The sequence below is a fragment of the Columba livia genome, chromosome 15 (assembly GCF_036013475.1).
Source record: "Columba livia isolate bColLiv1 breed racing homer chromosome 15, bColLiv1.pat.W.v2, whole genome shotgun sequence".
NCBI lineage: Eukaryota > Metazoa > Chordata > Aves > Columbiformes > Columbidae > Columba > Columba livia.
Window position 1 is genome coordinate 14764179 of NC_088616.1, and position 13514 is coordinate 14777692.

Sequence of the window (13514 nt, forward strand, 5' to 3'; positions counted from 1 at the left end):
TTTAGTGACATCTCTAATAGCAGCTTTTTGGATACGCATCCATTCTCCCTCTCCTTTGAAACAAACCTGGGCTGAGAAACTCCGCAGTGAATTCAGCCAGAGGGCTGGGGAGCCTGGTCTGCCAGCCCATTAATGGTCTCAGGCAAATACTGTGGACTCGGTTCTATTTATTCATCCTCAAGTGTAGGTGTTGAGAAATATGAGGCTGGTAAGTGGGTGACAGGCATCTGCAAGCGTCACCTCAGCAGTTCAGGTTAGCAGAGCGCCTTGGAGTTGGATTGTAAAAATTGCATCATTTGTAACCTTTCCAGCACCAAAGAAACTGTAACCAACAGCTTTCCTTTGCACATGAAGAGAATAACTAAAGAGAACATCTGTTTTCCCTTTAGATGTGGAACTGCATTAGCAAGCCATGCATAAATTTTATTAAGGCATGCTAATTTCCTATGAGTTTGGGGACCTACATGTTACCCGTGGAGATATTTGGCTCTACATCACCAGATGAAAAGTCAGATTAAAAGCAACGTAGAAGAAATGGGCAGAGCTTGATAGCAAACGTGTTCAGTTCTGTTCTCGAGGAGCTCCATTTCCTTTGGATTTGATTTTGCACTTTTGACATTGGCGCCTTTTCTCCCCGCTCTTAATGTCACTCATCTTGTTTTCTGATGACTTTTTATGACATAGACAACTAAACATGTGCCTGCATTGACAAAACTACTTTCTGCTTGAGTTTTTTGCACTCAAAATCAGAGGTCCAAACAATTTTAGGACTTAAAGTCTGGGTTAAAATTGTCTCTGAGACATCTTTTCGTATAGACTGAGGACACAGGCTGGAGCCACCACGTGCCTGTTCTGCCCCTTTGTGCTCTAGGATTACGTCTCCAAATTTAGAACCCAAAAGCAAGGGCTGTTGAGACGCAGCCCCACCAGATCCCACCGGCCCAAGTTACGTGTCCTCTGGGGAAACACTTTGGAGCAAAACCTCACTTTCTGGTCTTTCTGTACTCTCAGAACCAAGGCACACCAGCCCTGCGTGTAACCACAGTAACTTCACGCTAAGAACGTAGAGCCCGCAGGACACTTGGCAGGACATGCCTGGAATTACACAGATCACGTCTCGTTGCATGAAATAAGTAGAAAAGTCACAGGCTGGGTTAAAAATATGCTTGTCTTCTCTCAGTAATTAATTGTTTGGGGATTAATGTGAGGTTTTGTGTTTTGAAAGTAAACTAATCCACTCGTTGGCTGGTGTGTAATGAAGTAGAACAGGCTACTGTCAAGCAGTCTGAAAACAGTAAAAATTAACTACATGAAGTGTCACGACTCACGTATTTTATGTATATGAGTAAAGTATCCCTTGTGGGACAGAAGATGAAAATATAACATGGAAAATAAAATATGGTGGCCACAATTTAATAAAAGAAGCGGGCATACTTTGCTTTGACATAATTAGCCATTTTTACTGCTTAGTGGCAGCTGGGATGGACCATTGCAAGAGAATGCATATTTTTGAACTCACAAACACCACGAAACAAGCATTCTGCAGCCTCTGTACTCACAGAGCTAGCGAAGGGGCAAGTAAATATAGTTAACAAACAGAATACACTGTAATAAAACCGTTATAATTTGGAAGGACTGTTTGGTTATCTATTTCTCTTCCAGTCTCACCACTACAATGCTGCTCATGGTCCTTTAGTTCTCCATCTGGACCTAGTTTTGAACATCTTGAGGTCAACAGTTAGAAGCTCAACAAGTTTAGGTAAATCTGGATCAAAAAATGGGTGTGTATCCCAAACAACGGTATATTAAAGCAATGTTAAAAGGGACAAGGCAAAAACTGAGATACGAATTCACTAGTAAGTGTATTTTTTCTTGAAAGATGCCTAAATACTTCAGTTTTCTGTGGCTTCGCAGGAGTTAAGACTGCAATCACTTCAAAGAATCGGGATCTCTGAGAAAGAGCATATTACCATAGTGATCATAAAGCCTTGCAGAAGACATCCAGCCAAGGTCTCAATGCCTATAGCAAAAACCTAATATATTAGTACTGGAAGGTTCCCATATACTTAATGACGTTAACAGAAAATAGTTGATCTATTTGAACTATTCTTGTTTCATTCCTTCACAGAACATTATTCACTTTGTCTCTCTCCGCTTTCTCATTCTGCCATGGGGAGCGTGCAGAGAGGCCATTGAAAAAGCCATATAAAACCTCTGAGAATGCAATAAGCAGAATACGGCACTTTTAACATGACAAAACTACCAGCTTAGGTAAGAGCTTGAAGTGCGTATAAACTCCAGCATCTCCTCGGGCAAAGAGAGTCACAGTCTCAACAACAGAGAAAAAGCAAAAGGAGTTTAGATCATAAATCTTCTTCAGATCTACAAGCTTTGCTATCTGAATGCACAGCGAGCAATTCAAGGGCCCCAACATCTTTAAATAAGTGAGGCTAAGCCAGGAGTGCTTCTGCCCTGTGGTAACAACAGTTCGATATTTTGACTCCGCTTGCTCATGTAGCACAGTGGTCAGAAAGGACAAGGTGGATGATTTATCAACTCAGGTGGTTCCATTAGCACATACTTTTTCTTGCTGTTAAGATTGCCAGGCTGTTGCCTAAACTCTGAAGTTTAAATTACATTAGCGCTAGCTCTGATATTGCTGCATGGCGCTGTACTGCATGGTAGGCTTATCCTACTTGTTGTTCATTTGCTTCCTGGTTTCACTGAGTAAAATATTCATCCTGGCAGTGACAGTGGCTGGTAGCGCTCAGGAAAACAACGGCCAGGTCCCAGGTACGGGCAAACATTCCGTTTTGTAATACTTACGGGGTCTGTTAACTGTTTTCTCAGCTGAAGTGGTGGCACCTCCTTCCCCCTGTGCCTCCTCCACTAATGCTGATAATACAATGCCAGAGAACACAGGGTTTAAACTGCGGGTCACAATGGGCTGGGTAAGGAATGGGCCATCATGCAAGTGGGGACTTGGGGAAGACTTTGGGATTAGCCAGCCACAAGCTTCAAGACAATGACATGGTAGCTCTGCATCCTTCAAGAGCTAAATCTATATATCCTCGCCGTGTTTGACCTGGGTAGAAACTAGTGGGACTTAGTTAGAAAGAACCGAAGTCAAGCATCTCAGCGCTCCTCGTTTCACACACTTAGTGCCAGCATTCCTCAGTGAGGCCATGTCCTCTTCTGGCCTTTCTCTAAGCAGAAAATGTGACTTACTGACTGGAGCTCAACATCAGTGCTTTTCCCACAATTTCATTTACCGGGGCTGCCCAGATGTCACTCCCATCTGCAATAACGTCTTTGTGTACCAGCAGTCCGCTAACTTCTCCAACTACTGTACTGCTTCTGCTGTCTTCTTCGGGGACAGGGCCTCAGAAGTTCATGCTCCAGCCCTTCCCTCAGGGGCTCCACATCTTTCTGCTCATAATTCAGTTGGTTTGTAGCCAACAAGGGAAATGGAAGTGTTGCCCTCATTGCTGCTTGCTTTCTGTCCTCTAGTCCTCCATTTTCACCATCTTTCAGTCTTCTTCTCCTTCTCTATACATTTATGAAGGAAAAGAAATACAAGCAGCTGTACAAGTAGTTCTTCATCTCAGTAGAAAAAGGACATGAGTTATAGGAAGAAACAGAGATGGGGAAAAGGAAAATGGAGTAGAAATAGAAAAAAAAAAAGGTAAAGCTGGAAAACTGAGGAAGTAAAAGCAGGAACAGAAAAATGAAGTAATTCATATTACTTTATTTTGTATCAAAATAAATTGTTTTAATTTCAGTCTAAGCCCAAAGAAGGGAGATGAACTGGAAATCTTGAAACATGGAACTGGGCAGATAATAAGAAAATGGAGAAAGGGAAGGCATTGAGGCTGAGTACAAGCCTCTCTCTGATAAGCTGTTACTGGGGTGTTTACACGTATTGCTTACACTCATAACAAAACATCTGCAGAAACATCAATAGGGATCATTACGTGGATTTGTGAGGTTCTGCCCAGTCCCTCAGCAAAGTAACAGAAGGCTTAGCGCTGCAGATTTGTGGTAATAAACACAATTCTGTTTTGTCCTGTTTTTAGAACAGCTTCTGAATGATTAGATGAGGAACAACAGTGCTGCGGGGGAAAGAGGGAGGGGTGGACCTTTTCCTTTTGACAATTAGATGTGAGCTGTTGAAAGCTGCTTTCATGGATGAATGCATAGAGAACTAAGGATGTCTGGCAACTGATTTGTTTGATTAGTTGATTGTATACCATAATTTCACTCTCACAGACGAAGCGGCCCTACTGCAGGAGTTGAGCTTCGTCGTTGTTCGAATTCTCTGCCAAAACCCCTTAGAACCTCAGAAGTCTGAAGAGGACCTCAAGTAGGGCGCAGACAGGGCTAGTGAGGCAGGATAACTGAGCTAATCAGAAAATACCAATCTGGGCACTTCACAGTTACATTGGGTCTGATTTGCAGGCAGTTTAGCATCTGTGGATTCCAGCGGGAGTCCTGAGTGCTCAGCTGCTCTGAAAATCAGGCCCACAGAGCATGGAGGGCTCAGGGTTGTTGTCTGTCTTCATCCTACTGGTCTGACTGGCTTCTTATGGGGCAACGATGACATCAGGTGGGGAAACTGCTGAATTACAGCAATATTTAGATGAGGAATGAGCTGCTGAATCTTAAACTACAATCAAATAAGATCCTGGAAAAGAAAATAACTTTCTCAAGTAGGGGTCTGTGCTGTAGTGAGTGGTTCATGACCAAGTGTTGTGCTGTTCTCCTCCTGACTTGTGCAGTACCTAAAGGTGTTTGTGGGAGTCTCTTCATGCTAAGGAGAAAAAATATTTGCTATCTGGGGACCCATTGACAACAGCATCTCAGTGCAATTAACGCTCACACGGGATTCTCTTCCATGAAAGGTTTTGGTTTTGTCCTAAATCTGGGCCTCCTCGATCCTTAGGGACATCTAACAGTTTCTGAACACCCTTAACTTTCTATGATGTACCAATCATTTTTAGTGGTTTCCCCCAGCTATTTGTGTCACTCACCCTGGTGTTTGGTACAGGCCTGGGATGGGATAAGCTATCTGAAGCTTAAACTGGATTAGATGTTTATGGCATAAATAACTAGAGGCACAGACAAAAGAAGCAATACAGAAAAGACCACATAATCTTGTAGAACTGAGGACATATGTCTTTTATGATTTCACTTTGCAGACAGAAGGTCTGGGATCCCAGCCACTCCTAGGTGATCACATACCAGCTGCTTCCCAAAATCTGTTTGTGTTCTTTTTTTTCCTCCAGTACCTAATCAGGAGACCAAGGGGATTTTCTTTCAGCTGTGTACTTTGATACTTTAATCCCCGCCTCATCATCGGCCCAGCACTAGATTGCTTCAATATGCTTTGCAAGGAATTACACCTGACGTCAATCAAGAAATCAAATTCCATGCAGAAAACCGCTGCACGCAGCAGTGAGCTCCAGCACCGGCCATGGCCCCTGTCCCCAAACCGCTCGGGAGCGAGTCCCCGGGGCAGCAGAGACAAGTCTCTAAAGCAGGCTGAAGAAGACACAGGGGATGCTGAAGCGCCCTGACTGCAGGTACTCTGATGGCGTCAGCCATGACGCGTTTCTATACGTCACTGCATGACGCCGCTGAATCGCTCCAGTGCGAGCTGCCCCCCCGCTGTTCGAGTTTCCCCGGCACGTCACTAACACCGACCCGCCGGTAGCTCCGGTACCGCGGAAAGCCCCAGCGCCCCCTCCCGCCGGCGGCCCGGGACGGGACCTGACGTCACGCCCTCTACGAGATCATGTCGCTCAGGGGCCCGCCCTCTCGCCTCTGATTGGTTCGTGCTCCGCCTCCCGCAGGGAAGCTCCGCCCACGTCCCCGCCCCCGCTCTGTCCCTCCCGGCGCAACCCGCCCTGCCTTGCCTTGAGCCCTGTCGTCCGCCTAGCCCACCCCATATGTCGGCTTCTCCAATTGGGAGAGGGAGGCGAGACCGGCACTCCTGCCGCCCAATCAGGCTCAGCGCCAGCGGGACGGGGGACTAGGCGGGCACCTCCCTCCGCAGGCGGCGGCGGCGCTCCCTGACTGAAGGGGCCGGGGGCTCCGCCGTCCCCCGCCCCGCCGCGCCTCAGCGGGACCGGAGGCGGCCGCTGGCTGAACCCGAGCCGAGGGGCTTGGGGGCGTCTTTCCGCCGCTCCACGGTCCTGCGGCGCCCCCTCACCGCTCGGAGAGAAGCGGGGCAGCGGTGCCCCCTTCCCCGGGCAGGGCCTGCGGGCCGCGCCCCGCCGCCGCCACCCCTCCCGCCGGCCGGCCTCCCCGGGCCGCACCCGCCTCCCCTCCCTCCGCAGCGTCGTCCAGCCGAGCCGGGAGAAGGGGAATGGGCGGTCCCGGCTCTTAGCCCCCGGCTGCGGCTACTGCTCCTCCTCCCGGGTCCCAGCGTCTCGGTGGCCTCCGCCCGATGCTGGCGGAGCTGGCTGGGGTCTCGGCGGCGTTGTGAGCGCTCCTGCCGTCCCGCAGCCGCCATGTCCGGCGTGGTACGCACCCTGAGCCGCTGCCTGCTGCCGGCCGAAGCCACGGGCCGCGCAGGGGAGCAGTCGCGGCGGGAGGGCAAGGAGCGGAGCCGCGATGCGGAGCGGGAGGCGCGGCGGCGGAGCCGGGAGATCGACGCGATGCTGGCCCGGGAGAGACGGGCCGTGCGCCGCCTGGTCAAGATCCTGCTGCTGGGCGCCGGCGAGAGCGGCAAGTCCACCTTCCTCAAGCAAATGCGGATCATCCACGGCCGCGAGTTTGACCAGAAGGCGCTGCTGGAGTTCCGGGCCACCATCTACGAGAACATCCTCAAGGTGAGAGGGCCTGGGCCGGGGCGGGGGGAACGGCGGCTCCAGCCGCCTTCGCCTGGAGCAGCCGGGGGTGAAGGCCGTCGCCGACACAGTTTTGGGAGTTTGGGCCGTGCCCAGCATTGCTGTCGGAAAAGGACGTGAGCTCGGTCGGGGCGGCGGCTGCTCCCCCCGGGCTCCCCGCCGCGGCTCTGGGATGCGCCCTCTGTGCGGGGAAGGGGGTTTCTGCGGTGCAGGTGTTTGTGAAGGCGTGTACCTTTTGTGCCGCTGCCTGGCGGGCTGTGGGAGGCGAGGCTCTGGGTTTCCAGCGTCATCCTCCAGAAGGCCTCGATGAAAAAGGCCCAAAGGAAACTTCCCTGCAAAGGGGATTGAGAAAAGCTTTGTGGAAACGCAGGAGAAAGAGGATATAGGTGTGGCTTGTGCTCTGGAAAAAACATTGTGAGAGCATCTTCTAAGTCAGAATTGGAGAAACTTCCAAATTTGAAGAAATGAGGAGGAATTTCTGTGCCTCTACTAAGTGCCCTGAGTCTGTGTATCCCGAGATGGGACAAGAAATGGGTCCCTGCATAGGTGCTGTGGCTGTGAGGGGTAGTTACTTGGTACATCTTTAGAAACACAGGAGTCTGGGCCCTTAGAGTTGGATAGGGTGGGATGTTACGAAGCAAAACTTTGTTTTGGTACCTTTGCACAAAAGTTTTTGTTTAATGCATGTCCAGGCTTCGTAGTGTTGGTAGTATATTTCTCTGTTGGCTGGAGAATATAGCGGCTACTGAAAAAGTCTATAGGTAGAGCATTTGGTCTACAGAGAGGTAAGGAAAATCAGCCTTGACAAATACTGTTTCTTTCTGGGAAACAAGCTTTGATGCTCTGTGCAGGTAGGAGTGATTGTATTTCAGAAAATCCCTGAAGATGCATAAAAAGCACATGTGAGAATGTATCTCTCTTCATCATCATAATCTCTCTGTAAAAGAACTGCTACTTTCCTGCCTGTGTTTTGCTGTTAGGCTGTCTCCATTCTTATGTGGGCATGGATTTTTGAGGCTCTGTGAGATTTCATAGAAAATAAAAGCAAAAGGGAACTGTGCAAGTTAAAGATAACAAGAGTTACTTCTGAATTTTCAGATTTGTTTGAAATAGAAGCTTAATATGCACTTAAGTACATGCATGCAATGACTTTTTTTAAAGAATGCTGCTACTCCATGACTAGTTAGGGTAAAATATTGTAATATTTTATATATGCAGAAGGTATAGAGCTTTTAGCAGTAGAATTTAGGATGATTTGGAAAGTGTCTCCATCTTGTAGTAGTGGAGACTGAGTTATGCACTTGAAACATTTGTCTGCTGGATGGCTTTGGGCAAATTTGCAGAACTTAGAGTAGAATCCGGATCCCCAAGGTAGCAGTCAGGTGTACTGATTTTGAGAGTGGTAGTTGACAACACTCCTTGGACTGTTGTCAGCTGAACTCCTTTTTAAGCTTCCCAATCATCAAATTAAAATTTGAAAGTATTTTTAAAGTGAACCTTTTGGCCTTGCAGTTTGTGATTTTGGAGCGTAAGGTTAGGCTGCCCTTCTAGGTGCATGGCCAGCATCTGTCAGGCTCTTGCTTATCTTATTTCTCTGGATGACAGAGATGGCTCTTGCATATAAGAATAGAGTTTCCTCTTCATCCGTAGGTTTTTGGGAATGGCCTGGGACTGGTCGCTATGGAAAGAGTATGCAGAAGGAGGAAGAGCAAACAAAGGAAACTAAATGAGTTTTCTGGTGGGAAGGAGGTCTGAGACTGGAGTGTGGGGAGAAAGCCGTAGATGTTCTTTTTGCTCATCTGAAGGAAACCTGATAGCACCTTGATGTTCTACCATAATCGTCAGGAAGAAATCAAATATCAAGACAGAATTACATGGCTTTCAAAACAGAGTAGTGTTGCCGGTGCATTTATTTTAGGGTAATTGTGTTGTATTTCCTTGTAGTAAACTTGGTTCTGCAGAAAACTCTAAAGTGTTTCAAGTAAACTTGTTTTGCTGCTTTGACAATGTAAATTGTCAAGTGAACCTGATTGCCCTTCTTTCTATAATAAAGTGTTTAGACTACATGTTGTTCTCACTTCTTCAGGAAGTTCAGGCTAGAATGATCAGCCATTAAGACTAAATGGAGCAGAGATCACCATGTATCTAACTTACAAGAAAGGATATAAGACGAATTTTTATAATACATGTACATTGCAAAATGAAAATGATCCTATAAAATAGCATATAAATCTGTTTGACGTTATGAAGTACAGCTGCAGCAACCTTAGCCCCTTTTTCCACACTGTTCTTGGCATGGTCAAACAATGGTTCTGTTAAGCTCGTATAGCACTGAGATCTGAGTTAGAAATGCAGTGTAAATCTCTGGGATTAAATGGTCAATTTTCATTTTCCAACCATGACTAAACTTCTCACTGAAGGAGGAGTGTTACTAGTCTCTCAATAGTACTTGATAATTCTAAAGTGCTTATTGCAGTAGTATTTAGGGAGTCTGTACAGCGTACAAAGAATGAAGGAACTGATTCAGCGGGCAGAACCTGAAACCTCTTCGAAAATAACGGTGCTAAGTATGACTTGACATTAGTGTCAGCTTCCGCTTTATTTTGAGTTTTCAGCTTCTTGCTTTTCTGATATCTTCTTATTGCTGAGTTCTTTCCTTATCCTGTTCTGTTTCTCATCCCCCACTTTGGGAAACCCTAGTTAGAAACAAAATGCTGAAATGAAATAAATCTATGATACAGAATTTACTTTTCCATTTAGTACAGGTGATGGCTCAGAGCCTTGCTAGCTTTTTCTGGCATTTGTGGGATGGTCTTCAAATACATTAGTTTTGCTTTGGTTTTAGGTAAATAGTCATCGGTTAACTAGGGTTTTGCTTGTTAATCGAGGCTAAGTTTCAAAGTAACTTTCTGGAACTTTTTGATGATTGAAGTGAAAAGCAGCAGTGTTAATGTTCTGGGATGAGTACACAGGCTTCAGGACTTCAGCACACCCACCTGAAAAAGGAAAGCGGAGAGGACAGGGCCAGCTGCTGCAGCCTGAATTTTAAGGCAACTCTTGGATATACACAGTAATCTGGGAAACTTTTTCAGTATCTTAAGTTGCAAATCTAAGAAGTAGCTGCTAGTGTTACATGGATGTTTGGTGCCTTCCAACTGCAGCTGGAGTGATCTTTTGATACCTTCCAAAACACATGGGTTGGCCTTGCTACTCTACACCCTTGCTTTGATAACAGTCAATGAATCATGGCTCTGATGTTCCTTGTGTAAATGCTTGTTTGTTTCTTTCAAGTATGAGAATATTGTGCTGCTTGAAAAAAAACCTTGTTTAGCTGCATGGAAAATGATTAATCTACAAACACTGGAGTGGTACTTGCACCAGCTTGTTTGGGAGATTTCAATCTGAAGAGAGAAAAAAGTTCAACTTTTAAAAGCCTGAAGTATAGTCTGTTGAGTTTTTTATTTTTTTTTTTTGTAATGTTAGTTTCCGTATTGAAAATGAAAAAGCCAGTTCAAGGTTTCAGTACATCCATGAGTGTGGTTTGGTTGTCCGTGGCCTGAATTATGATGATTGACTACAAAATTGAAAAGCCTGGAATTATGACAGAAGGAACTACTCAGGAAATGATGTGTAACTTCATTTCTGTCTCTGAGTGGGGAGAAAACAACCGAAGATTTTGAGCATGAAAACACCCTGAGGATATATCTTTAGGACTTCTGGGAGCAGTTGCAATACAGGTGGGCATACCCGAGAACATTTCTCCTCAACAGCTTGACTATGAGTGACAGTGAAGTGTACAGAATGAGTAGCCTGTGCTGAAGTCCGTTTTAAGAAGAACTTTGGACTTCTGCAACCAATACTAAACCTAGCCTGCTTCTGCTTTGTTGTTGCATGTACTCCGTATACCTTGAATGGGCTTATGATTTTTGTTATGGTCTCTGACTATAAGGTAGTTGTGTAGTTGTCATTGAAAACCAAAACAAGAACACTCACTTGCAACTTGGAAATTTCAGTCTGGTACAGATACAAACTCTGGGAAATGGGAAGAATATTCCTCAGTTTGGTTGGGCGACACTCTTTAAATGACCAAATTGCTTGGTCATTTATAATGCAAACCTATTTCTTCTAATAGCCTAGAAGGGCAGAGGTAATAAATCATTCTATTGTATGAACTCTAGTTACTCTTTAAATTGACACATTACTTGGGTTTACATGCAAATCAATTTGCTAACCTGTTAGGAGGTGATGCTAGTGACAGCCAGGATGTTTTTCCCAAGTTGGGATCTTGCTGTACTTGAGTAATTTGTTGCAGGCCAGTGTCAGTCTTGTTCCCACTGGGACAGCTTCTTTTGAAAGGAATGATAAGGAGAATACTCTGTAGGTACTGTGGCTAATTAGGAGCGTTTCCATTAGATTTAACACACGAGTGCTAAAGTTCCACAATAGAACTGATATTTAAATCTGATTATCTTTGCTTTGTGCTTTTACTGTTTAGTGGTTCATTTAAAATGAAAATTAGTCACAAAATTATGTGGAAAATTAAGAAAAATATAAGTCTTGTTGGTCTTGCTTTTCCAGGTTCATTTAATCAATGAAGATCTTATTAACTACCAGTGGATGTATTTTCTGTCTTAAATATAAATTCTGTCACCTCTAGTGGTCTCTCTGTGTTTGGGGTGTCTCTTGGTTGGGCTGAGAGAGAACAATCTGTCTTCATCAGGGTGTGTAGTGGAAGACGAGTAGTGGTCAATAGTAAATGATAAATATTCATTTTTGTTCCAAAATAGAGCTTACAGTGCTCTTGTGATGCAGTCATTAGTATTGCAGAACATGACTTAGTCCCTGGAGACTGCAGACACATACTTTGATGTTTTCCAGACTAAAGTTTAGTCACTTGAGTGACTAAATTTGGGAGCTTACATTTTATTCAGTTAGTTGAGTATACATATATTTTTATAATTCACTTGGAAACAGTATTGACAAAGAAATTAGCAAATTGTGCTACTAAGTGTTTACAAGAAAACTTTGGAGCGATGGCAAACTAATACACATTGTTTGAAAAAGTAAGTTCAATATGAATTACAACAAGAAAAAAGTCTAGATGGAATCAGAGGCTGTAGAGCTTCCAAATGAGTTTCCTTCACTTGCCTGGGTTTTTTTTCACCTTTGTGGGTGTGAGGAACTGGTTTTATCTGAGCATTGAAGGCCCTTCCCTTCAGTCTAGCATGTCTGCTGGGTACCGTAGCAGTATGTTTGAGGGCAGCACCGTGGGGTCTTACAAAAGCTGGCTTTTGGGATGCTTTTGGAACTGCAGATGCTGCTTCTGCTCCATTGAAAGCGTGAACTAATTACAAACTACATATTAGCACGATGGTCTTGGGAAAAGGAGAAACCCAGTTATGTAGTTCCGAAAGCACCAACTGGGAACATTTTTTCAGGTCCTGCGGCGGTCGTCACCTCCGAGGTCATCATCTCTCTGCTTTGTGCCTAGTTGCAAGTAAAGCTTGCAGGGAGAATATTCTGCTGCTGCTGCATTTATTGTAATTTTGCTGGATTCAGTCAAAGACAAGGACTCTTTTCAGAGTTTCCAGACAAGCAGACATGACTGCTGCTCCCAATTCAGAGATTCAGTGGCTAATCCAAATGTTTCTTAATGTTGTGTTCCTGTGGACTAGGTAAATGACACTTCCCCTTTGTTCCTGGTTTTTATTTGTGTGTTGGGCTGGAAGGTAGGTCATCTTTGCTGTTTACCTTGCTCTCACCTGGGTGGTACTGGAGTATGTGAATGGTGAAAATACATGCGGAGCTGTTGAGCTTTTTTGTTGTCTAGCTGGGCTAACTGGTGCTGTTCCCACCCCTACCCTCATGTCTGTCACACAGCAAACTAATATAGGCAGTGGAAGCCACTTTCTATATAAATGAGTTGGGTTTTGGTGGTGTTTGCTCACTGGATTGGCTTGTGGGGTCAGACAAATGACAAACCCATCAGACAGGAGAGGGTGGAACTTCACTGCCAGGAAAGATGCCCCTTTTGATGGTAATCAGTTGTTAGACTGATTGGTCTGTAATATGAAACTTCATCCTTAATGACATTGGGACCTTGACTGTAACATTCCAAGGACACAGATCAAATAAAAACACTGTTAATGCTTTTACGATAGCATGCTGTGAAAATCTGATTGTCTTGCTCCTACTTTTCTCGTGGTAGGTCACCTTCTTCCTGGTATTCAGACAGCAATTTAAAAGAAGTGCACGTGACTATATTTGCAAACACTGCCAACTTTACTTTTAAAAATTGTATTTGAAAATGTCTTTTTTTAGAAGGTTAAGAGAAATTTTCTAAAAATACACGTAGGTTACATTTTATCATCTTACTTTACTTGCCAATAAGAGCATTGCCGCTGAAAAGTCCAGTCCCATCTATGGCTGTGTGATTCAGCTTTCTCTCTCTTGAATTGGCACCAGTGATCATGGAGCTGTTGCAGTTTTTTGGGTACAGTTAGAATTGCTGCTCCGGCTGGACCTGCATTCGTAAACCTGCTTCACTTTGTGCTGTTCCACTGGCACAAGGGCCTATTAGAAATACCTCACCAAGGTGGGAGCACTCTCTTTGACATTAGCTCAGATTTATATTGATCTGTGTGAAATGTGATCCCCGGACTT

General features: G+C 45.0%; 1 protein-coding gene across 2 annotated transcripts in view; it reads left to right on the top strand.

Moving 5' to 3' along the window:
* The first annotated feature begins 5942 nt into the window (after positions 1–5942).
* Positions 5943–13514, top strand: part of GNA12 (G protein subunit alpha 12) — a 42586-nt gene continuing 35014 nt past the window's right edge. The window contains exon 1 of one of the 2 annotated variants that reach the window (XM_065031456.1): positions 5943–6833. In XM_065031456.1, coding sequence (XP_064887528.1) covers positions 6513–6833 — 321 coding nt within the window. In that variant the 5' untranslated portion in view covers positions 5943–6512. The remainder of the gene's footprint in view (positions 6834–13514) is intronic. The other variant, XM_005504510.4, reaches the window with a different exon arrangement.